At 43.2% G+C, this 23,951-nt stretch overlaps 1 protein-coding gene across 1 annotated transcript in view; it reads right to left on the bottom strand.

The window, feature by feature from the left end:
- Window positions 1-13,815: 13,815 nt before the first annotated feature.
- cry2 (cryptochrome circadian regulator 2) overlaps window positions 13,816-23,951 on the bottom strand; it is a 19,822-nt gene continuing 9,686 nt past the window's right edge. The window contains exons 6-13 of the mRNA XM_031753500.2: window positions 22,694-22,834; window positions 21,693-21,818; window positions 21,233-21,418; window positions 20,961-21,112; window positions 20,356-20,558; window positions 18,712-18,792; window positions 18,161-18,612; window positions 13,816-16,521 (exon numbers count right to left, since the gene is read on the bottom strand). Coding sequence (XP_031609360.1) covers window positions 18,167-18,612; window positions 18,712-18,792; window positions 20,356-20,558; window positions 20,961-21,112; window positions 21,233-21,418; window positions 21,693-21,818; window positions 22,694-22,834 — 1,335 coding nt within the window. The 3' untranslated portion in view covers window positions 13,816-16,521; window positions 18,161-18,166. The remainder of the gene's footprint in view (window positions 16,522-18,160; window positions 18,613-18,711; window positions 18,793-20,355; window positions 20,559-20,960; window positions 21,113-21,232; window positions 21,419-21,692; window positions 21,819-22,693; window positions 22,835-23,951) is intronic.

The following is a 23,951-nucleotide window of genomic DNA, read 5'->3' as shown; positions in this document are numbered from 1 at the left end:
GATAGCTTACCTCGTGTTTGTAAAACACCAAGGAGAAAACCACTGCGGTTTTCAGGATTATTTTCCAGGCACAGTCCAGGAAGATGATCTGCAGCTCGGTGCTGTAAGTCTTCCCAATACCTAAACCCGGTGAATTAAAAGGTTATCATTATGAAGACTTTAACCAATGGGAAGAAGAATTACTAACTACATATTTTAGTAGATGGGTGTTTTGGGAATTGTTATGTGCAACTGCAGTGTTTAATATATTGCTTGGTGTTCACAAAGTATACTGGGCTGGTTTTGTTTTGATGTTTAGAGTGTCAGGTCTCGAGCTCGAACTTCCTTTGTGTATGGTTTGCAAAACAAACTAGGTTCATCTTATATGTCAGGGAGAGAAACCTGATTGGCACCCTGGAAGAGACGACTCCTTGTTGAGCCTCCTTGGTAAGCAAACCACCACAGTACTATGTTTAAAACCAATTCCTTTTCTGTATGATGGACTTCACAGATTTAGACACCAATGGTTTATTACTAGGGTATTTTATTTAAAAAAAAAAAAAAAAAAAAAAAAACTTGCCTAGAAAGACTAATCATGTCTCTACAAAATACAGAATAAGAGCAAATGACATCAGCAAGTGTTGGGTTAACTTGGGATTGACATCACTCCCAAGTTCCGACATCCGAGTTCAGAGGCATCTGGAAAGCAGCATCAAATACGCCTCCCTCAAGACATCATAGAGACAAATGTGTTGGACTAAAATTCTAAATCTGTAATGTGATATTGTGGCGAGCTCAGACAAGGAGGAGACAGAGGTTTCGTTTGGTCTTGCTTCCCGTGAGCTAGCCAGGGAGCACAGCCGTTTATTAGCCTTAGGCCGAACACTGCCGCTAGCCCACTGCTCAGCGCGGCAAAACACAGCAACAACAACACACAGGGCGCCTCTGACCCGGAAGGCCACCTCGTCAGCAGCGAGAGTGCGTCACCTGTCACCATGGCAACATGACAACAAAACATAACTGTAAAACAGAACATAAATGTCCATAACAAATCCCTGAACAGCCCTGGCCCACTACATAGCCCCCACCTAAGGGGTCAGTCGTCCCCGACGACCCCATTACCCAACACAAAGTCCTGCAAATGTCCATGTGTCTTCCTTCGGCACGCAGGCAGATCTCGACCAGCAGGGGAAGAGTCACTTGGATGAGAACCTGGGGTGCCACCAGCATCCCCTGCCCTGGCGGCTGCTGGAGCGGGCGGGCAGTAGGGTGAGAGCCTGTCCTGGTGCAACACTGCCACGCGCCCTGGACCCGGCATGCGGATCCGGTACACCACTTCTGTTAGCCGCTCCACGACCTCCGCCGGCCCTTGCCAGTGACTGCAGAGTTTGGGGGACACTCCTCTCTTGCGAACTGGGCAGTACACCCAAACCTTGTCACCAGGCACAGCTCCCCTCGGCACCTGGTGTCGCAGGCTCTTTTCTGTCGTGCTGCGGCGCTGACCTGGGCCTGGTGGGTGTATTCATGAACCACTCATGGCCGCTCCTCAGCCTCCTGCAGCAGTCCCTGGCCACCAACACGCGCGGTTCTCTGCCTCGGGGATGGGGAAAGGCTCTAGGACGTCTCCTCCCACTCTCTCCATTGGGGCCCCCACCCGATGCTGCTGCAGGGGGGCAGTGGAGCGTTGAGTGGGGCCCTTCCGTGCCGTACAGGTGTCACAGCAGTGCACATGAAGTTCCACTTCCCGTCGACAACCAGGCCAGTAGAACTGTCCCCTGAGACGGCGGAGAGTTTTAGCATTTCCATAGTGGCTGGCCCCCACCGAGCCGTGGACAAGCTCGAGCACCTGCGACCGCAGCGACCGAGGCACCAACAGCTGCAGTAGATCTTTGCCCTGTCCGAGGGCCCGCCATCTCCTATACAGGAGGCCGTCGTGGGTCTCCAAGTTGTTGTACTGGGAGTAGTAGGCCTTCACTTCGGGCCCCTGTCCTGACACCCCTGTCCAGCCTGGGCGTCGTGCTGCCTCCAGCCAGGCCCCCACCTGAACCAACGTCGCATCAGCCTCCTGCTCCTGCTTCAGCTGCTGCATGGTCAACGAGAGCCATCCCCCTCCGCCGGCTGTGGCCCGAGCAGTAGCCACGCCCCGTGCCTCCCGGGCCCGCTCTCCCTGCCGTTTCGAGAGGGGCAGCTGGCGTGGGCGCAGACAGGTGGGTTGAGCAGAGCCGGTGTCGATGGTGTGCTGAACCAGCCGCGTCTGCCTGCAGTCTCTGGTTCCCTGCTTTTGCCCGCACTGGAGGGCCAGAGTCTCTATACCAAAAGTGATAGCCAGCTTCGCGGTGTCAACGCAGGCCCCCCAGCGGGTCAGCAGATCAAGGCCGATGATGCACTGTTCTTGGATGTCCACAAGCCAGAAGTCGTGCACCAGCTCCAGATCCTTCACTCGGATCCGCAACGGTTTCTTCCCCCGCATGTCAGTTCTCTCCCCCGTCACTGTCATCAGCTGGGTGTTGATGGGTGACCAACCCATCACAAGCGGCCCAGATGTTCCAGGAAATACACCAGGTCGTATTAGGGAAATGGTGGACCCCGTGTCCACCAGGGCCTGGCAGGGCTGGTCCTCCACACTGCAGCTCAGGTACAGTCCCTTGAGGTGCCCGACTAGGCCCGCCACCGTGCATCGTTCTTGGAGGGGGGCAGGAAGCTGGAGCGGTGGTCCCCTCGCTGTACCGCTCCCCCTTTCATCCCCCTGAGGCCACATGGCTCTGGCCTTTGGGGCGGGCGCCCGGCAGTCGCGCGCCACGTGGCCAGGCTCATCACACCGGTAGCAGCGGTCGGTCGGTCGACGGGGACGCCTCCAGGGCACCGAGGGCTGCGGCTGGCATATCTCCGCGACCTCCCCCTCACTGTCGCAGTCTGCGGCTCTGATTTGAGGGTAGTTTCGGGGGCGCAACTGCTGGTAAGGTTCCGATGTGAGCACAAGCTCGGCCCTTTCAGCCTGAAGGAGCGCCTCACGGAGAGTCTGAGGCATGGCCAGGCGGACGTGTTGGCGTAGTCGCTCTGGGAAAAGTCCTCGCAGGAAAGCATGCAGGCTAAGCTCCTCACGGGCTGCAGCTGGGAACTCTGGGTAGCCACGACGAGCATACAGCAACACATCCGCTGCAAAAGTGCCCAGGCTCTCCCCCGGCCTACGGCTCCGGTTGGTCAGCTGCTCTCTGGTCTGATCAGTGGAGTGCCGCTGCCCAAATCGCCTCTCGAGTGCTATGGTGAGGGCCTGAAGCTTATGCTGCTCTGACGGGGCTAGGTCATGGAGTACCTGCAGTGCATCTCCTTCCAATGCTAGCGCTAGGTGTGTAGCAGCCTCTTCGTCGCTCCAGCCATTATGCCTCGCGGCTAGCCGTACTTGTGAGAGGTAGGGCTCTAGCGGGGTTAGCCCGTTATATTTCGGTACCTTAGCTGGCGTTGCAGGCGTCACTGCTTGCTGTCGGGGGCCCGGTGTGTCGGCTGACAGAGGCAGCCCATCAAGCATTGCCCTAGCGTCGGTCGCGACGGGCCGCCGCCGCGGTGCGTTCGCGCCGTCGGGACCCGTCGGGGGACTTACATGGCCGCTCGCTTCCACTCTCTTTAATCGCCCCTTCTCCTCGACGGCTTGCTCCAGCCTCTGAGTGTCTCTCTCCATTCCGGCGAGGGTGAACTATCCCACTTCTGACACATATGTGGCGAGCTCAGACAAGGAGGAGACAGAGGTTTCGTTTGGTCTTGCTTCCCGCGAGCTAGCCAGGGAGCACAGCCGTTTATCAGCCGCTAGCATAGCTAATCTAGTGAAGAAATGAACAGAGTGCTTTTAGGTGTTGTAGAAGGATAAGATGATAAGCTGTGTGTGTTTTTCAGAATGACCTGCTTGTATTTACCTTCATTGATGAGTGGGACTAGGTAGGTGTGCTGAAACGAGGCAAAAAAGCCGAAGTTGAAGAGCGTGGTGTAAACATAGTGGCGCCGCCAGCAGGTTTCCGAGCAGGGATTCCGGGTAGCAGGAAGGCTTTGTCTTGGTAAGCCGTCCAACATTGGCAGTCCCATTTAGTGAATGGCAATGGAAAAATTGCTGGGTTTCCATGTGTAATTTGTGTGGAAGAATATTGCAGAAGAAAGTTAATAGGTCATTTAGAGAGCCCGCCCCGCCCCGGCCCGGCCCGCCCCGCCCAGTCCCCCCCAAAAAACAAGTGTTGAAGAACAGAAGATAAAAGTCCTTTTCTTTCCTTCTTTCCATGCCAGCCGTTTGGCGTACGACGTGTGACGGAGCGCTCCGGAGCAGAGCGTCCCGAGTTCGACTCCCTCACGGACTCGCTGCCACGGCCCGGACTTGGGGGACGGGGAGGCGCCAAGTCGCCTCTCCTTTTTCCTTTTCCCTGCTCTCGCCAAATACTCCGCCTGCACTACTACATCTCTCTTATTACCCTTTATTCACCCAAAATACCCATGCTTGGCACCTCTTCATTCCTCAACTATTTACTCGCTTATTACTCCACCTTGGACAACCTGCACTTTCTCTCTTCAGGCTAACAACTCTGCCTTCATTTTTTCATACTGTCTCCCACACTTTTACAGCAAATTATTAGCACCTAATAAGCACAGCCTTGTCCTCAATATTCACATCATTAATATAAAGTACATGCACACACTCAAGCTTTTTTTAAAAGAAAAATCCAATCTTTAATGCATTATTTACATCCCGTCATTTGGGCTTTTCTTTCTACATTTTGTCTCAATTGACTTCAAATTCGCATCAGCCACTCATGTGCCAACAAATGTCTAAACCATCACTGCTGCTCCTCACACTGAGCAGGATTTACAGTTAAGCTCCTCTAAGGAGCCATAATGCCTTTTCACATTGTAAAGTCACACATACATACAAGTACAATAAGTTAACCTGAATATTTCTTTTTTTTTATCTTCATTTTTTTTAGTTGCTTCTACTTGGCTTGCTCTATCATCATAATTTCAGGATGTATTTTGCATCATATAACACAAGGCTGTTCAATTGGGCTAAAACCTCATCTTTACAGCTTTGACTGGCAGCTGCAGTCACGGAGAAACCTGCTCATCTCTGTTCGGGAATGGCAGATAGAGCGGGACTCCACTATTTACTCCACTGCCAGACCTAAAGAAGAGTTGGCAGTTTTGGCACGCGACACTGAGAAGGCATTGGACCAGATCGAATGGCCCTATTTGTTTGAAATATTAGAAAGATTTAAATTGGGTTAAAAAAGTATGGCTTATGAGAAGCTCACTTATCTGGGCATTCAGGTTACAAAAAGCTATTCCTCTCTATTAAAATCTACCTTTTCTCCCTTAATATCTGAGTTTCAGTCAAGTAAACAGTTCTGGAATACGCTTCCTAAATCACTCATTGATAGAGTTAATCATATAAAGATGAGAATTTTGCCTAAGTGGTTGTACTTTTTTCAAAATCTCCTTGTGTTCCTTCCTAAAACATTTTTTAAAAACCTAAATTCACTCATCTTACCTTTTTCATGGGGCAATAAAACACATGGAATTGCTGGGAAACATCTTTGCAAGTCTAAAACAGAGGGTGGATAATATATGAGTAGAAAAACCTAAAGAATAAGCCATTCCAGATGAAAATAGCATAGCTCAGGTTTTAGCTCAGGTTTTCTGCAACTGCATTTCAGAAAGTGAAAAACATTGTTCTCATCAAAGGAAGCATTACATTTAGAAAGTTTGGGGTCCTGAGCAATGACTCTTTGGGTTCAAAGGGATGAAAAGCTGCTGGAGTGTGTGCTAATGTCTATAGAAAAAGGTTTTTATGCAACTGGACGTGTCACTCTCTTTTCAGGAAAGTGCAAATTTGATCTAATCATATTAGAAACTAGGGGTGCAACGGATCACGGTTTATCCGAAATCCGAACCGATCCCACTCCACGGTTCGGTACGCACGTGATCCGAAGATTCGAAAAAGAAAAAAAAGTATGTGTATGGTGCGCGTCGTCAGTCTGTCAAGCGGTAGCGCTAGCGGTCCAAGTAGCGGAGCAGAGGAGTTTGCGGCATTTAAGCAGCCCTTTGCTGCCCAGTCCGACCGGGCTAAAGCTAAAAGCTAATGGGGTGTTTAGCTGCAGACGGGAGGCCGTCGTCTGTTGTGCAAAACAAGGTTTAAACTGTGATGAACGTGCTTGACCCACGCTATGATATCTCGTTGCGCGTCCACTTCAGTGACAAGATCCTTCCAAGCATGTATGAGCAGGAGAAGTTTAAAGTTATGGCTGAACTGTCCCAGGCATCTTCTGTTGCTCCAACTACAAATGGGTGGAGCTCCAGGGCAACGGAAAGCCACGTGACCGTGACCGCCCGTTATATCACAGCGGAGAGGTAGATACAAAGCCCTGCACTGCCCTATAGATTACATTAGATTAGATGAAACTTTATTTATTTCTCGGGTGGGTTCCTCCGGAAATTCAGTTTCAATAGCACAGCACCCACAGAAGTTGCAGAATGTGAGCAGAAATATACAATGTTTACACATATATATACACAGAGTATACAAAAGGGATAAATAGAATAAATAGGAATAAGGATACAAGGGAACGGCACATTTCAAGTATTGTGAGTCTATTGCACCGTTGGATATTAACAAAAACTATTGCACAGTGAAAAGGCACTACAGCTTACTTGTTCCCCCCTCCTCTGTCCCCGTTTCCCCTCCAGCGAGGAGTTAAACAGTTTGATGGCGTGTGGGACAAAGGACTTGACTTTGGGAGAAGCAACCTGTCACTGAACAGACTCCTCTGGTTGTTTATGGCCATGTGCAGATGATGCAGAGGCTGCCCAGCATGGTCCATAATGTCCATATTGCACCTTAATTTGTTTTTATATAAGTGCGTGGAATGAGTCTTCAGTTGAATGTTTTTAATAGGCAAAAATACTTAAATAAGTAAACGGCGGTAGTAGAATTTTTGTCTTTTTTTTCTATTTTGCTGATCCGAAAATTGATCCGATCCGTGACTTTAAAACCGTGATCCGATCCGAACCGTGAGATTTTTGATCCGTTGCACCCCTATTAGAAACGTTGTGTTTCAGACACAGATGTTGCTAGATTTACTATTTTTGGAGCGAGTATAATATTTTGTATAAGGATGAGGGTGTTTATGTAAGAAACTGGAACAAAAAGTGAAGATTTCTTACACCGTGACGTGTCACTCCCTACAAACAAAAGTGCAAACTGGGTCCAGTTATGTCTTGATGCATGCTCAATCATCCAGGTAACTAAATCCCAAAAGGTTCATTCTGTTAGATAAGATAAGATAAGATAAGATAAGATAAGATTTTATTGATCCCACGGCGGGGAAATTTTTGCGTTTCCTCAGCTGAGGTACAGATAGCAGAAGGAAAATACAAATAAAATACAAACAAATATAAAACATAGAATAGAATAGAATAAACCTTTATAATCCCACGGATCAGAAATTTCTAACCCTTACAGCAAGGGAAAATAAAATATAAAAGGAAGACACAGGGTGGTCCTATGAACGTAAGCAACCGAAGTTCGTATATACAGGTAACAATGTACAGAATATGTATAGAAAAATTGTACGGCGATATGTATAAAATGTAGAGTAAACTAACAAGCTGCTGAGTAAGATGACCAAAGGAATGTTAAGCTGCATTATAGAGTCTGACAGCTGCTGGTAAGAATGACCTGCGGTAGCGCTCCTTCCTACACTGTGGGCGTAAAGTCCACTGCTGAAGGAGCTGCTCAGTGCTCATGCGGTCTCATGCAGGGGTGGGAGGTGTTGTCCATGATGGATGTTAGCTTAGACAACATCCTCTCCTCCCCAACCTGCTCGATGGACTTCAGCGGACAGTCCAGGACAGAGCTGGCCCTCCTGACCAGCTTGTTGAGTTTCCCCCTGTCCCTCTCTGCCATTCCACCACGCCAGCAGACCACAGCATAGAAAATAGCCGACGCCACCACAGTGTCATAAAATGTCCTTAGGAGTGTCCTGTTCACCCCCAAAGGACCTCAGCCGCCGTAGCAGGTGGAGACGACTTAGACCCAGTAGAGTGGTTGAAGGAGAAGGAAAAGTGGGACAGGTGAGGTGCATTTCATGTCCCCGGTGCTATGGGGGGTTGCAGAGAGGTGTGACGAGCTCTGGTGGATGGGGGAGGGAAGGGCTACTGAATCAAACCTGTTAAACAACTGGTTCAATCTGTTAGCCAGAACCTGGTCTCCAGACTCTGGACCCCCTCCGCTCACAGTGCTCCGTCCAGTGATGGTGTTCAGTCCTCTCCACATACCTCTGGTGTTGCTCTATGAACAGTAACTCTGGAGCTCTGTGGAGTGTGCAGATGATCTCATGACTGTCTAAAAATGGATAAGAAAACCGAAGGAGTGCTGAATCATTGACAAATACAGAGTAACAGGTGTGCAGCATGGCTAACTAGGTAGCAACAAGCCTCTAACACAGCGTGTATGCTAGCGGCTAATCTAGCGAAGAAATGAACAGAGTGCTTTTAGGTGTTGTAGAAGGATAAGATGATAAGCTGTGTGTGTTTTTCAGAATGACCTGCTTGTATTTACCTTCATTGATGAGTGGGACTAGGTAGGTGTGCTGAAACGAGGCAAAAAAGCCGAAGTTGAAGAGCGTGGTGTAAACATAGTGGCGCCGCCAGCAGGTTTCCGAGCAGGAAACCTGATTCCGGGTAGCAGGAAGGCTTTGTCTTGGTAAGCCGTCCAACATTGGCAGTCCCATTTAGTGAATGGCAATGGAAAAATTGCTGGGTTTCCATGTGTAATTTGTGTGGAAGAATATTGCAGAAGAAAGTTAATAGGTCATTTAGAGAGCCCGGCCCGGCCCGCCCCCCCAAAAAACAAGTGTTGAAGAACAGAAGATAAAACTCCTTTTTTCCCCCCTATTTTCCATGCCGGCCGTTTGGCGTAAGACATGTGACGGAGCGCTCTGGAGCAGAGCGTCCCGAGTTCGACTCCCTCACGGACTCGCTGCCACGGCCCGGACTTGGGGGACGGGGAGACGACAAGTCGCCTCTCCTTTTTCCTTTTCCCTGCTCTCGCCAAATACTCCGCCTGCACTACTACATCGCTCTTATTACCCTTTATTCACCCAAAATACCCATGCTTGGCACCTCTTCATTCCTCAACTATTTGCTCGCTTATTACTCCACCTTGGACAACCTGCACTTTCTCTCTTCAGGCTAACAACTCTGCCTTCATTTTTTCATACTGTCTCCCACACTTTTACAGCAAATTATTAGCACCTAATAAGCACAGCCTTGTCCTCAATATTCACATCATTAATATAAAGTACATGCACACACTCAAGCTTTTTTTAAAAGAAAAAGACAATCTTTAATGCATTATTTACATCCCGTCATTTGGGCTTTTCTTTCTACATTTTGTCTCAATTGACTTCAAATTCGCATCAGCCACTCATGTGCCAACAAATGTCTAAACCATCACTGCTGCTCCTCACACTGAGCAGGATTTACAGTTAAGCTCCTCTAAGGAGCCATAATGCCTTTTCACATTGTAAAGTCACACATACATACAAGTACAATAAGTTAACCTGAATATTTTTTTTTTTTTTATCTTCATTTTTTTTTTAGTTGCTTCTACTTGGCTTGCTCTATCATCATAATTTCAGGATGTATTTTGCATCATATAACACAAGGCTGTTCAATTGGGCTAAAACCTCATCTTTACAGCTTTGACTGGCAGCTGCAGTCACGGAGAAACTTGCTCATCTCTGTTCGGGAATGGCAGATAGAGCGGGACTCCACTATTTACTCCACTGCCAGACCTAAAGAAGAGTCGGCAGTTTTGGCACGCGACGCTGAGAAGGCATTGGACCAGATCGAATGGCCCTATTTGTTTGAAATATTAGAAAGATTTAAATTGGGTTAAAAAAAGTATGGCTTATGAGAAGCTCACTTATCTGGGCATTCAGGTTACAAAAAGCTATTCCTCTCTATTAAAATCTAACTTTTCTCCCTTAATATCTGAGCTTCAGTCAAGTAAACAGTTCTGGAATACGCTTCCTAAATCACTCATTGATAGAGTTAATCATATAAAGATGAGAATTTTGCCTAAGTGGTTGTACTTTTTTCAAAATCTCCTTGTGTTCCTTCCTAAAACATTTTTTAAAAACCTAAATTCACTCATCTTACCTTTTTCATGGGGCAATAAAACACATGGAATTGCTGGGAAAAATCTTTGCAAGTCTAAAACAGAGGGTGGATAATATATGAGTAGAAAAACCTAAAGAATAAGCCATTCCAGATGAAAATAACATAGCTCAGGTTTTAGCTCAGGTTTTCTGCAACTGCATTTCAGAAAGTGAAAAACATTGTTCTCATCAAAGGAAGCATTACATTTAGAAAGTTTGGGGTCCTGAGCAATGACTCTTTGGGTTCAAAGGGATGAAAAGCTGCTGGAGTGTGTGCTAATGTCTATAGAAAAAGGTTTTTATGCAACTGGACGTGTCACTCTCTTTTCAGGAAAGTGCAAATTTGATCTAATCATATTAGAAACGTTGTGTTTCAGACACAGATGTTGCTAGATTTACTATTTTTGGAGCGAGTATAATATTTTGTATAAGGATGAGGGTGTTTATGTAAGAAACTGGAACAAAAGTGAAGATTTCTTACACCGTGACGTGTCACCCCTACAAACAAAAGTGCAAACTGGGTCCAGTTATGTCTTGATGCATGCTCAATCATCCAGGTAACTAAATCCCAAAAGGTTCATTCTGTTAGATAAGATAAGATAAGATAAGATAAGATAAGATAATCATTGTACCGCTATGTATGTGTGACTTTACAATGTCTTATCACAGGTTAATTTTTCAAAAATATTAACAATGATTTAAGCAAGGGCTACATGTCAACATACAACTCTTTATTTCTATTAATGTCTTACTTCATTCCTACCTGATTGACATGTTGAGGAATTATGAGTGATTGGCTCACTGTAGGGGTAAAAGTTGCTACCAATGAAATTATGATATGTTAAAGTTAAAACAAAACACAACTGACTGTTTTATATTATATCTAATATATGTTATGTAATTATCCTTATAATTACAAAATGTTTTATGTAAGATTTATGCACCTGCTTGATTTTGTTTAAACAATTATTGCACACTTTTTGTAAATCCAGTAAACTTCTTTTCACTTCTCAAATATCACTGTGTGTGTCTCCTGTATGATATATTTAACTGACATTTTTTATTGTAACAACCAACAATTTATACAGGAAAATAATGGCTATTAACAAGGTTGCCCAAACTTTTGCATCCCACTGTATTAGTATATTCTGTCATTAGTATAATATGAAATAAATTCTACATGTGTCAAGTCGTGTGCCAACATTTGCTGTGTAGTAGAACTGAGACATTAGTCATTATAAAAATTTATTTGAAATAATGTTAAAATTCTCAAACAGAAAAACATTAAACATAAATATATAAAATATAAGTATTTACAGAGAGACAGGAATAAAAAGGACCCAGCTGCTCTCCAGAGCAGGAACAAGGCTGAGGAGGAAATGCTCCATTGGAGACTGGCGTGGCCTCTTCAGGGACACCAGGATGGCCAGCTCCACCACCGATGGACCGTCCTGGGACCAGTCCCTCATCTGCCTCGGAGCTGTCCTCCACTCTGGGCCTGTAAAACAGCACAAAACACAAAGAAATGAGAAGGCTGCTACTAGATTTTAATTTCAACATTGAAAAACAAAAAAAACAAAAACAAAAAAAAAAACAGGATATAATCAGATTAGTTGTAGATATTTAGTAAAGGTGATCACAAGGGAATCCTACCGAGTAAAAAGCTATCAGTGCTTGCTGTACATATGGTGCTACAATTGCATACCTGTGGGTGCAGCAGCAGGAGCTGAGGGACTGGGGAGCAAGGAGAAGCAACAGGGGATGCTCTGCTGCAGAATCAGTTGGTTCTATAAATGTTAACAGGTTGAATACAATAATCATAGAGAAAGTATATACAGTGGTCCCTCATTTATTGCAGCAGGGGTTGTCAGAATAACTAGCCCCTCGCCACGCACTTTATACACTTTTTCCCCACACACATGAACATTAGTCACAGTTCTCACAAGTTGATTCTCAAAGTGCAAACTTTTGTAGATTGCAAAACGTAAAAGTATTATGCCGTGTTTTGTCTTCATCTGCCTGCCACTTTCGTGCGCCTTTTTCCCTCGCGGTGCAGGTGTCTATTTCCGAATGAGGGTCATAGTTATGGGTGTTTTTGTGCTGTTTTATCTATTGGACATGATGGTTATAAAAACAAAACATGATAGATTTGACAAGCACAGGAGACACAGCACGGAGGAGATTTGTCAATCAGGCTGCAGAATGCAATGCTGTACTGTGCAAAAAAAAAAACAAAAAAAAAATCAGCGAAAAAGCGAGGCAGTGACGGATGAGCGGGACCACTGTGTGCTGTTTATTAATAAACAAAATATATTCCTATATGACAACATGCATACATACATGCATGCAGCCAAGCAACCAAAGGGTTCAATGCTTTGTAGATCGAGTGGCAGTCAGAGGCAAAGGTCGTGGTGCTCCAATCCTCAGCTTCCAAAACTGGCCTTTGGTACAATGTCACCTTGCAGGTAGGGAAGGAACCTGAGCTGGTGCGTGAGGTTGGGCGATACCAATTAGATATAGTCAGGCTCAGCTCAATGCATGGCTTGATCTCTGAAACCAGTTTCCAGGTTGGATTCTGTTCCACTCTGGAGTTGTTAGGTGAGAGGCGCTGAACAGGGGTGAGGATACTTGAATCCCCTTGGTTTGCTGCCTGAACGTTGGGGTTTTCCCTTATGGACAAGGTGGTTGCTTCCCTGTTCCTTCGGGTCAGGGGAATGAGTCTTGACTGTCAGTTGTACCTATGCGCCAAACAGTTCAGAGTAGCCAGCCTTTTTGGAATCACTGTGTGCAATGCTGGAGAGTTCCTCACTCAAGGACTCTATTGTGTGACCTGGAGGGGTGTGAATGGGAGGAACAGCCTGTCCAAGCTGAATCCAAGTGGTGTTCTGTCACTGCTTATTTCATAACAAACATCATGTTCGAGTGTAAGGGTGTTTGTAACTGCACATGGCACCAGGATGCCATAGGGTGAATGTTGATGATTAACTTTGTAACCGTATCATCAGATCTGTGGTTGTTTGTCTTGGACACTTGAGTGAAGAGAGGTGCTGGTTGTCATCTGATCACCACCTAATGGTTAGTGGATCAAGTGGTGGGACAGACTTGGGGTAGCCAAACATATAGTGAGGATGCATTGGGAACATATGTCAGAGGCCCCAGTCTGTGAAATCTTCAACTCCCACTTCCGGCAGACTGCATTTCGAGAGAGGCTGGGGACATCGGGTCCAAGTGGACCATGTTCTGCTCCATGTAGCTGCAGATGAACATGGAGCAGAACATCGACCATGTTCTGCTCCATGTTCATCTGCAGCTACAAGGTTCTTCGCACAATTTTTGTGGTGGTGGTAATCCCAGAATCATATGGTGGACAGGTGAAAGAAGCCACTAGGCTGAAACAGGAGACTTATCCGCACTTGACAGGTACAGCAGGCCAAGCAGATTGTGGCTCTGACAATGATTCATACAAACTCTCAAGTGTGGGAACCGTTTACCCAACCAGTCCGCATATGTTTTTTGGACATGGAAAAGGCATTTGTCTGTAGCAAGGAATCCTTTTACAGACCAAGCTGAGACACCGCATCATCAGTGCAGAGCACATTATCAAAAACAAACAAAGAAATAAAAAACCCCACACACATTCCAATCACAACTTTTCATCAGTTTTAATCAAAATAAACATTTTGTTTAGAATACAAAACAAATAAATATCCATTTATTTCATGCTGGACTCAGGCAACACATTATGCTGTCAGCAGGTAGAATGTGAAGGAGCACACCAGCATGTCAGCACTGCTGCTGCTTTTAGGAAAAGTTGGAACTGAACTTTTCTGGCCAGCGTACAGTTTCCACTTGTTTTTTCCCCTTTTGAATTTTGGTTGTGTGGCTCCTGCAGGTAAATTTGACTTGTGCATGGTTAGGGTGGGGGTGTTGAGCTCCTACTATGGCTATTTCAGCTTCTTTTATTTCTGTCTATCAACATAAGTTGGAGATGTCTATAGTAGCTTTTTTTTTTAAAAACAAACAAACAAACAAACAAACAAACCAACAAACCATTTCCTACATTTTGTTTTGGCGTGACTAATTATGACCAATTATTCATATAAATATTTTATGCTTCTTGTAGTCTCACATGATTTTTTTTGGGGGGGGGGAGGGGAGGGGGGGGGGGGGATTATAAGGCATTTTAAGGCATTTAAAGTTGTCACCTAGAAACATGTTTAATTACTAATAATCAGCAGATAGTGTATCAAGAGCGAAATTATTGGCTATACCAATGTGTGTCAGTTTATTTATTTGTTGCTGTTGAGCCATGATCCAGAATATCTTTGAACTTTGCTGGTGAAAGAAAGTGATTACGCTAATCCTATTTATTTAAAAAGTAATACTTTTTCTTTTTAAAATTGTTGGTTGAAGGAAAGAAGGGAATGATAGTCAGTTTAACTTTGCTATTATTATTATTATTATTATCATTATTATTATTATCATCATCATCATTATACCCGCAGGTTAAGAGAAAAAACAAGCTGTGGAATCACTGTAGTACACTCACTGCTGGATCTGGTGTTGCCCTCTAGTGGACACTCTGGGCCGCCATGAGCCTTTAAGAAACCCTCTCAATACTATTTCTATGAAAATAGACAGGTTATGATATTGAATTTTATATACAAACAGATAAATGTGGGAGAAAAGCACAACACTTGTTTCTGCTATATTCAGGTGACACAAGCAGGATCTTAAGTTGCCACAGAGGAAAATGACTTTCTTTCATGCCTTGCATCCCCCTGCGCCATATCTACAGGATCCACTGTCATATTCAGTCAGCCATCTGCAATTTTTTCCACAAACCACCAAATACACAAAGGATTCATGGACTATAAAATATTAGCCAATTGCCTAGTTAACATGGTTAGTAACAAAAAATATCAGATATATTCAAAATTGGGCATTTACAGTATTGACAAACAGGAACTCTTTTACAAGAGCTTTCTCCAACTGTGTAAACAAGTTCTTCCTAAAAACTACTGTCTTCACACTGAAGCCACATGCAAGATTCAGACTGAGGAAAAGAAAAAAAGAAGAAAGAAGAAAATAAAACAGCTGATTTAATGCTCAACATGAGCATAAAACCATTTCAAAACCATTTTACGTCTGTGTATTTTTTGAGTAGAAGAAAAGAAGTCTTGGATGCTTTTCTTCATCAAAACTATTTACAAAAACAAAAAAAGTCCCCGAAACTTTTTTAGACTTAAAAAATGACAAATTTAATTCGGCTGTATGTGGTACAGCAACTCCAGTTCTTCAGGTGTTTGAGCTTTAACAACTAGATTTAACAACTAGATTTAACTTGGTCGAGAGCACCCGCTTTTTTATAATCTGTTTCTTTGACAAGAAAATCCATGTTACATGGGCTAATGCTCAGTCTTTGGTAGGAAAAGATGGCAAAAAGTTGAAGATACAACTTTATACAGTGCACAAAACAAAACCAATCTACCCTTGGTCTTTCCTTTAAAGGGAATGCTGCAAAGTCTGAACCTAGTGTATAACCCAGTGAAATTTGTTTGAAGCTTTTGCTGGGCTGATACCTGCAGCGGTAGTTAAAGATGAAGACCCAGACTGTTTGGTATCAGTTCTTAACTGGAACGGTTCCCCATGTTACGACAAGTGCACAGTTGTCTACTGCTAACCATCTTTGTAGAAAATATAATTGTGGATTCTCAAGATGGCCGGCCTATGTCAGGATGAACCTGAAGAAGTGACATTGAAGTTCCTCTATCAAACAGCGCAAGATGGTTTCCACCATACTTAGCTTTACTTGTGCATCTTCATTTAGTTAGCGATTCAGATCATCACTCATTAAACATTGTAAAGCATAGTAACAAGTCACTGTATGCAAAATCTTCATTTCACCCAGAGATTGTCTAGTGCAGAAATATGACAGACACATTCAGCGCTAAGGGAAGAACAAGCAGGTGACTGCCACTGTGTGTTGTATGGCTTCAGTGTGAAGAAGTCGACATTGCTTCTTATTCACCGTGTGTGCTTCAGAGGTGGAATTCTATAAACGTTTACTCATACTTAAGAATTTCTGAGGGAAAAGAACGTCCACATGCTGTAATCAGTTTCAGTCAAATTACTTTTAATGATATTATTAAAATGCTCATCTAGACAGCTTTTTAGCAGTTCTCTTGACTGAAGTAGGATCTAAATGCTTTTGTACAGCTTTCACTAGTGTTGTATACATGCTTCTGTTTGTATTTATCCACATATCCAGAACATTGTTCTTTGTGTGTCATTACGTGTCCAGGTGTCCGGGATGTATTTCTTCCCCCATTCTTCTTTTACATTCCACCTAAAGAAAAAACAGCAGGAAACATTTTAAAATCGCAAAACAAACACAATTATAAAAAAAAAGTACTAAAATAATAATCAGCAGTAGAATTCACGTCTGTGCCTCATAGTAAAGGTAAGAGCATTTCGATATGCAGAATGTAAAGAGAACAAGGAATTAAGACTTCACTGTGTTACCGGTACTATTATCATGGCTAAGGGTATGTGACGATACCCTGGGCAACATTTTGCATGGTAACCACGTATACTGTAATAAATGTTTGCTCACAGTACATCCCATGTGACTGTGCTTCTGACTCTATTATTATCAATAAAAAAAATTGAAGCAACTGTGTGGAAATAGATATTTTGACTAGTAGTTAATTAATAAGAATTTATCGATTCAGATATCAATATGACTTTTCGATTCGATTCCTTATCCATTCTCATTAGATTCTCATTAGCTCTGGTTAGAGAGTGACCACCATTGCTAAGCAGCAATAAAGACAATTCTTCATGCAAAATGAAGTGTATGCCCTGGGTCAAATGTTCGTGCATGCAGGAGGTATTTCCCATCTTTGTTGTGATCAGTGTCGAGGTCGCTACTCAAAGAAAGTAATTATTACTCATACTACACAGAAGACCTTTCTTTAAAAGGAATGAACTATGTTACTCCAAGGACAAAGTAATTCATTATACTACTCGTATTACTTTCACTTTACTCTGTAAAATAGCTGAAACACACTGTCTCATAATCATCATTTACCAAGATTAACTTGAGGCTTCTGACCCACACACCAACACAAATCCCTATCTCTACGAGAACACACGTATGATCTTTCTCTTAGTATTCAGGTATCAAAACAAAGCCAAAAAACACAAAGCAAAAATAAAAATGAGCACAAAGACACTTCTAAGCAATTACCAGAGTGATTCTACTGTAGAAACACAAACAGGTAGAAACAGCTTGACTGCTCATCAATTTGTTACCTGTTGAAGTTCAGGGTCAAGCTGCTGGGCTGAGGTCGGTACTCACTAAGACACTCACTTAGCTTTCACTCTGGGTTCTTGGGTAGCTTAGCATTAGCATGCTATCTGGGTCGCTTAGAGTTAGCTTGCCGTCTGTGCAGTTGTTTGCAAAGAGTTGAATTTGTATTAGCTGCATAATGCAGCAGTTTCTGTCCTGGATCAGGTTGAACGTACCATTGCGCTCTTATCTTTTTGTGCAATAAAAATTTAATGTTATTTCCATATTCACTGCACTGGTATTTTCCTCCTCTGACACAAACTGAAATCACCTGATTGTAGTGCAAGTGCAACTAGAATTGATACGTGAGATCGACAAACAAGCAGACTAACAATTCCAAGGAATGGGACAATCGGTTCTTGACTCTCATCCAGAAATGTGACAATGCACAAGCTTATCGAAGTGATGCGATAGCATACATCATAAAAGCTAAAGGTGCTGAAATGCCATATTAGAATGTGTGACATGGTACAGGAGCACAGAATAGCTTAACTTCAACTTTTCAGTATTGTTCTCATCTCTTTTGGTGACTTTGCTGAGCTTGCATATCAGTCACTAGCAACAAAATCCGCATTTTGTAAATAATTATTTGTTTCTATGTATTGAATACAAATGCAGACACCAAATGTTTCACCTTTTATCACTCTAGCTGTCCTGCAGTTTCTGCACAAGTCTCCTCTTCCTCCTCCATTCTTTCCTCATCCTGCTCCATATCCTCCTCCATCGTCTCCTCTTCTCCTGCCTCCTCGCGAGCTGTTAGAGTGCAGTACTGTCGCCCTCGCTGCCTTTGCCCACGTCGTACCTTGCGGGTAAGGCCTTTTCTCTTTGTTCCCAATGAGGATGACTGAGATGAAGAAGAAGATGAAGGGGAGGACGGTTTGGACTTTAACAGGGGGCTGTGGCCCTGTGTTGAGGAAAGGGAAGGAGGATGACTGGGATCAGTGTGGCAACCTGAGGAGATGCAAGGAGCCTGGTGCTCCTGGTCTGGATGTGGGGCTGATGTGGAGGATGGACAGACTGTGGAAGAATCAGGAGCTTCATAGCAGCCAGCTCCCTCTGTATTTGCAGGAACTCTTTGAGGAGAATCTAAGAAAACAGAAAACAATAATGAGCAAATTGCATACAGTTTATTTGTGAACATTCTTTTAGGGAGAAAATAAATCTTGGTTCTTTGTTTCTTCCGACCTGGACCACTGCTGGTCTGGGACTCATCAGTCATCGGCGGCTCTGCTTCTTCCTGGATTGTTGGTACAGATGCTAGCAGACCTAACATGCACACATACACACTTTATAAGTGCAATGTTGATTTAACGTCCTGTCTAATGATAAAGTGATAAATCTTTTTATATTGTCCCAATTATTTGTTATGTCGAGATATACTGTGGTAGCACTGTCATTGGTAGATAATGACATGACACTCCCTCCGTGTAAAAAGGTGTTTATTATTAAGGGGGGAAAAAAAACAAAAAACTTACATGGCCCTGTGTGGAAAAAGTGATTGCCCCCTAAACCTAATAACTAGTTGTGCCACACTTAACAGCAGCAACTGCAATCAAGCGTTTGTGGTAACTGGTAGTCATTCACAGCACTGTGGAGAAATTTTGGTCCACTCATCTTTAGAGAATTGTTTTAATTCAGCCAGACTAGAGGTTTTTCGAGCATGAACCGCCTTTTTAAGGTCATGCCACAGCATCTCAATCAGATTCAGCTCTGCATATGGTTTATTTAGCAAGTCACACAACAGTGTCAGTACAGATTTTTCTGTTTAACTGCCGCCTTCTTGGATTGTTAAATCGGGACTGGTGGGGCTGCTTTTCAACTTTCCAAACTAAAAGTCCAATTTGGGGGGATATTAGTTATTTTATATTTTGACTTGGGGTGTCTGTGTGTTGTCAGTCTGTTCAGGTTATCGACAGACAACTGTCATGTCATGCTGCTACTGCTACCATGTATAAGGTGCATGCATGCATGCAAAAAAAGTTATGTCTAATAGAAGTCAATCCACAGTAGTCTCTCTCTTATTACTCTATTTGAATTGCACATTCCTACAATGAATTACTGATGGAATTTTCATGGAAAAAATGAAATATCCTGGAGCGGGGTTAGGCCCACAGTTAAAAAATCTTGAGGTGCAGTAGGAGAGCAGTATCAGAAGCTGTGTAAAATACGAAAAATACCAAAGTACATAATATTGGGAGGAGGACGTAAGTTGAGACCCGCTTTGAAATCATGTTTGTATTATCACTCGCCTCTCATATTATGGCTAATTTTGAATCCATTTTGAAATGTTACTGTTATAATGCCATTTTGACTTTTCATAATGGACATTTTTGTTGTGTTGCTTTATTGTGCAGTTTTTAGAGTGGAATGGTGGAATGGTCTGTGCACCCAACGCGTCCCTGTATTACCTTAATGGTGCACTTCAACCGAGACTGGACACTCTGCAGTCAATGTTTGTACACAAGCTAGATGCCTGACAAACATACAGAAGCAGTAATGAAAGGCAGAGGCCTCAGGGAAGTACTTGCGTGACTGCATAGGGTCATGTAGCGTGTATCACTACATGGTAACGCCACATAAGCCCCCATGTTCATTTCATTTTTGATTTATTTAAATGTAAAACAGAAACAGTGCTTTCGATGTAATGATTACATTAACTATTTAACATATGTACAGAAAATGCACTGTGATGTGATATATGTCGTAATCCAGGGAAACAAATTCTTATACCAGGACCAGTGAGATTCTAGTCATATTGCACTGCCCTAATCCAAACTAATCTCAGCATGAAGGGAGTGGCACACTTTGCCCTTTGGTATGATGACTTACTGAGTCCTCTGTAGTGGGAAAGCTGCTGGTAAACTTGTTTCATCCTTTCAATGTTGAGCCTACTACTCTCTGCATGGTTGATCATGGGTTTGGGGTAATCCACTCCCACCACACAGTTGGCTGCTTTCTGTAGCGACTCAGGAGCGTTCCATGGCTCATAGATATACCGGTTTGGGTAGTCCTTAAGAATGGGGATGTAATGCCTGCAGAGATTTCAAAAGAATATAATCTTAACTTTAATATGGCATGTTTTTCACTTCAAATCACTTTAAGTCAGCCTATAGCAGAGCTTAGTCATCTATTCCAGAATTTACAGACATTTTTAACCCTTTTCACATGAGTGCATTACGACATCAGTTATCTACATGCTCAAAAGCCTCTGACGTCAAGCTTATATTGGACAAAAAAGAAAACAATTTGGTCCTCATGTGCACAGTGTTTTGAGCTGTTATTGGTATATACTATAACACAAAATTTGGAAATTATATCTTAAAAACTTTGGATGCTAGACTGTCACAAAACAGACTAACAAGCAAACAGAATTGATTATATGCTACCTCCCTTTGGAGGCAGTGATGTGTTCGGAGTGTGATGGTACGAGATACCTGATGTAGTCTCCCGTCGGGTCAGTTCTCCTTCCGAAGCCAACAGGACAGTAGCAGTGGAAGAACTGCTGAAAGAAAGCACTACAGGACAACCACATCCAGCTACCAGCATTCACACTCCAGTCTGCATCCAGCAGCAGTTCCTCAAACACCTGCAGGAACACAGAACCAGATTGCAAGGATCACTCTTACTGTCTTATAAGGTCAATTTACATGTTCACCACCTGAGAGACAACAGGTTTCAGATTGAATGAAAAAACAGACGGTCCTACTTTCATGCCGCTCTCCCAGCTGATCCACAAGTCTCCCCTGGTGAGAAAGCAGGCCACAGCGTGCCGCGCCAGGTGGTGGATCCAGCCCTCTTGTCTCAACTGGGTCATGATGGCGTCGATCCAGGGGAAACCAGTCCGACCCTCAGCCCACTTGGCCAGTGCTTCTGGGTTCTGGTCCCATGGGATCTGAAAACAAACATATTACATAGTAAGTAACTGTGTTTAGACAAATATTTAGGCTGATAAACATGTTACCTGTACTTATAAGTTGAGAAATCAACTTTTCAGTCTCTCTCACCTGGTTCCAAAATTGATAATGCAGCTGTTTATCTGATTTTTTTTTTTTTTTTTGGCTTATTATAAAATGTCAGTTTGTGGCACTTTATCTAGAGACAGGTGCTAATAACTCTGTTACCTACAGTAATGCTTATTTACACATCCCCTCCCTGCAAAGGTTCACCTGGACACAGATGGGGTTTCCATCCATACGGTCAAAATTTGGGTTGTTGGTGGCTGCCGTGTAAAAGAATTCCCTCCATAAGAGCTGGCCGAACAGGGACAGAGGAGGACTACAGCGTTTGCGGACCTGATGGAAAAACACAGGGGAAAAACTGGGATGAGAAAGTAATTCATCTTCAGTTAACACTGTGTTAAAACACTGTGTTGCTGTTCGCACATATTTAATAATCAGCCCTGGAAACGATCTGAAGAAGAGCCCAGCCTGTTGCAGAAAGCATCTTTGTGAAAAATTTATCTGAGGAGAACTTTGTAAACATTTTTTTAGGTTGACCCCACTCCCATCCGATAACACACAGGAGACGGCGTTTATGACCTAATCTGCAGCCAGACACCCACCACAGGGTGATAGAGACATTTTGGCTTCATTTTTGGGGAGCTGTCAGGTCATCCATGTTTTCAACAGTGACCAGGAGTTCAGGAGAAAGACTTGAGTTGAGTAGAAAGAGGCTGAAGAGCAAGTACAGAGCCATGAAGAAGGAGACAGACATAATAAAAAAAAGAGATGATAAATCTAATATATAACATTTTTTTTTTGAAAAGCAGGACGAAACCCAGATTATTCCTCCTGAATGCAAGACTCTACAAACAGATGGACTCTCCACTCCAATACCCTTGCATAGACTTTCCCAGAGGCTGAGAGAGTGTGATCCCCCTGTTGTAGGAGCACACCCCTCGGTGCCTATTCTTAAACAGGGGAACTCTTTGGCAAAAGTAATTTTAAAAAAATTAAATACATTTTTTTTAACTAATAAATACATTACAAAATAAACTGAATCACTGTCTGCTGGAAATTCTGATGTAGTCAAGAGAAACATACAATAACTATCCAATACAAATTTAGGTCAATTTAACATTTTTAAGGCCTTTTTTTAGATGAATATTAATTGAAGACATTTTAAACCACCCTGCGGTTCTTTTGAGTCATTTTATCTGTGACAGTACCTTCATGTAGAGCTCTCTGAGGTTGTAGTACAAAACTCTGCAGGACAGACACCCAAAACGCAGGTAAGGGCTGAGACCGGTGGGACTGGCATATAGAGAGCAGGTGTTAACACGGGGGTGCTCCAAGCTGGTTACCCACACCTAAAGAGACAGACACAATCAGGAATCATCAAGCTGAGGCTGTATCATGTAATAAAAAAAAAAAAAAAGCTTGACCCCACCAGTGTGACCCCTCAGCCTAGCAGATACACCTATGATATCAATTTGTAGCTGCTACAGCGCCTCATTCTTGAGTTATCACATTTACAAACTTAGCTATCCATGCTGTCCACAACACTTAAATTAAAACCTAAAGCTTATCACTGTCCAACCACTATGCCAAAAAGTACTTTATATTTTATGATATATTCTCTACAACCCAAGTGGGGTGACGCAAATATCTCATCAGCATTTTACATGTGAGGGGTAAAAACTGAAAAGAAGCAAGAAAAGACTAGCTGTGTAATGCTTAGAGAAATATGTGTAGTAACTCTAAATTAATTGCTACAGGTAAACAGCACAACTGGATACAAACAGAGCATCTTAAAGACACTAAGCCTTTCAGGAGCCAAAGTAGGGAGTGATTCACAAACGCAAAATTACAATGGAAAAAAAAAGTATATCAATGAAAGCCTTATGGAGTCACAATCATGATATTATTTGGCTATATCACAATATACGATATACATCACCATATGTTTCAATAAACTACAAAAACACATGTTATTTTCTACCATATAGTGCCTGAAATTGCACTGGCATACTCATTCAAATCAACCATTCAATGTTTTTTTTTTCTACTCTGAATACAAAAACCATCAGTTGCACACAGGTTTTTCATAAATGACAATACTGCCACAGTAAGTCTCTTTCTGCGGTCAACACTAGACCTTTAATAAACAAAAGATCATAACAACAAAAAAACTACATCAAGCAAGAATTCATGAGACAAAAATTAAACAAATGCACTTAAAAATGTTTGATGCATTTGCAGTGTGTGGGAGAAGAAAAGAAACTTAGTGAATTACATGCAAACAGGCTTAATGTTGCCATGGCAACTTATACTCGATTGTTACGATAAAACCATTTCAACCATCATACACGGAAAAACTTGCAATGCATCCGAGTATATTCGATATATCACCCACCCCTACACTGAAGCCTTTGTTATTGAAGTAGAAGATAAATACATTATATATACATATACATATATATATAC

The sequence above is a fragment of the Oreochromis aureus genome, linkage group 7 (assembly GCF_013358895.1).
Source record: "Oreochromis aureus strain Israel breed Guangdong linkage group 7, ZZ_aureus, whole genome shotgun sequence".
NCBI classification, from domain to species: domain Eukaryota; kingdom Metazoa; phylum Chordata; class Actinopteri; order Cichliformes; family Cichlidae; genus Oreochromis; species Oreochromis aureus.
This window is presented reverse-complemented; position numbering and strand designations above follow the sequence as displayed.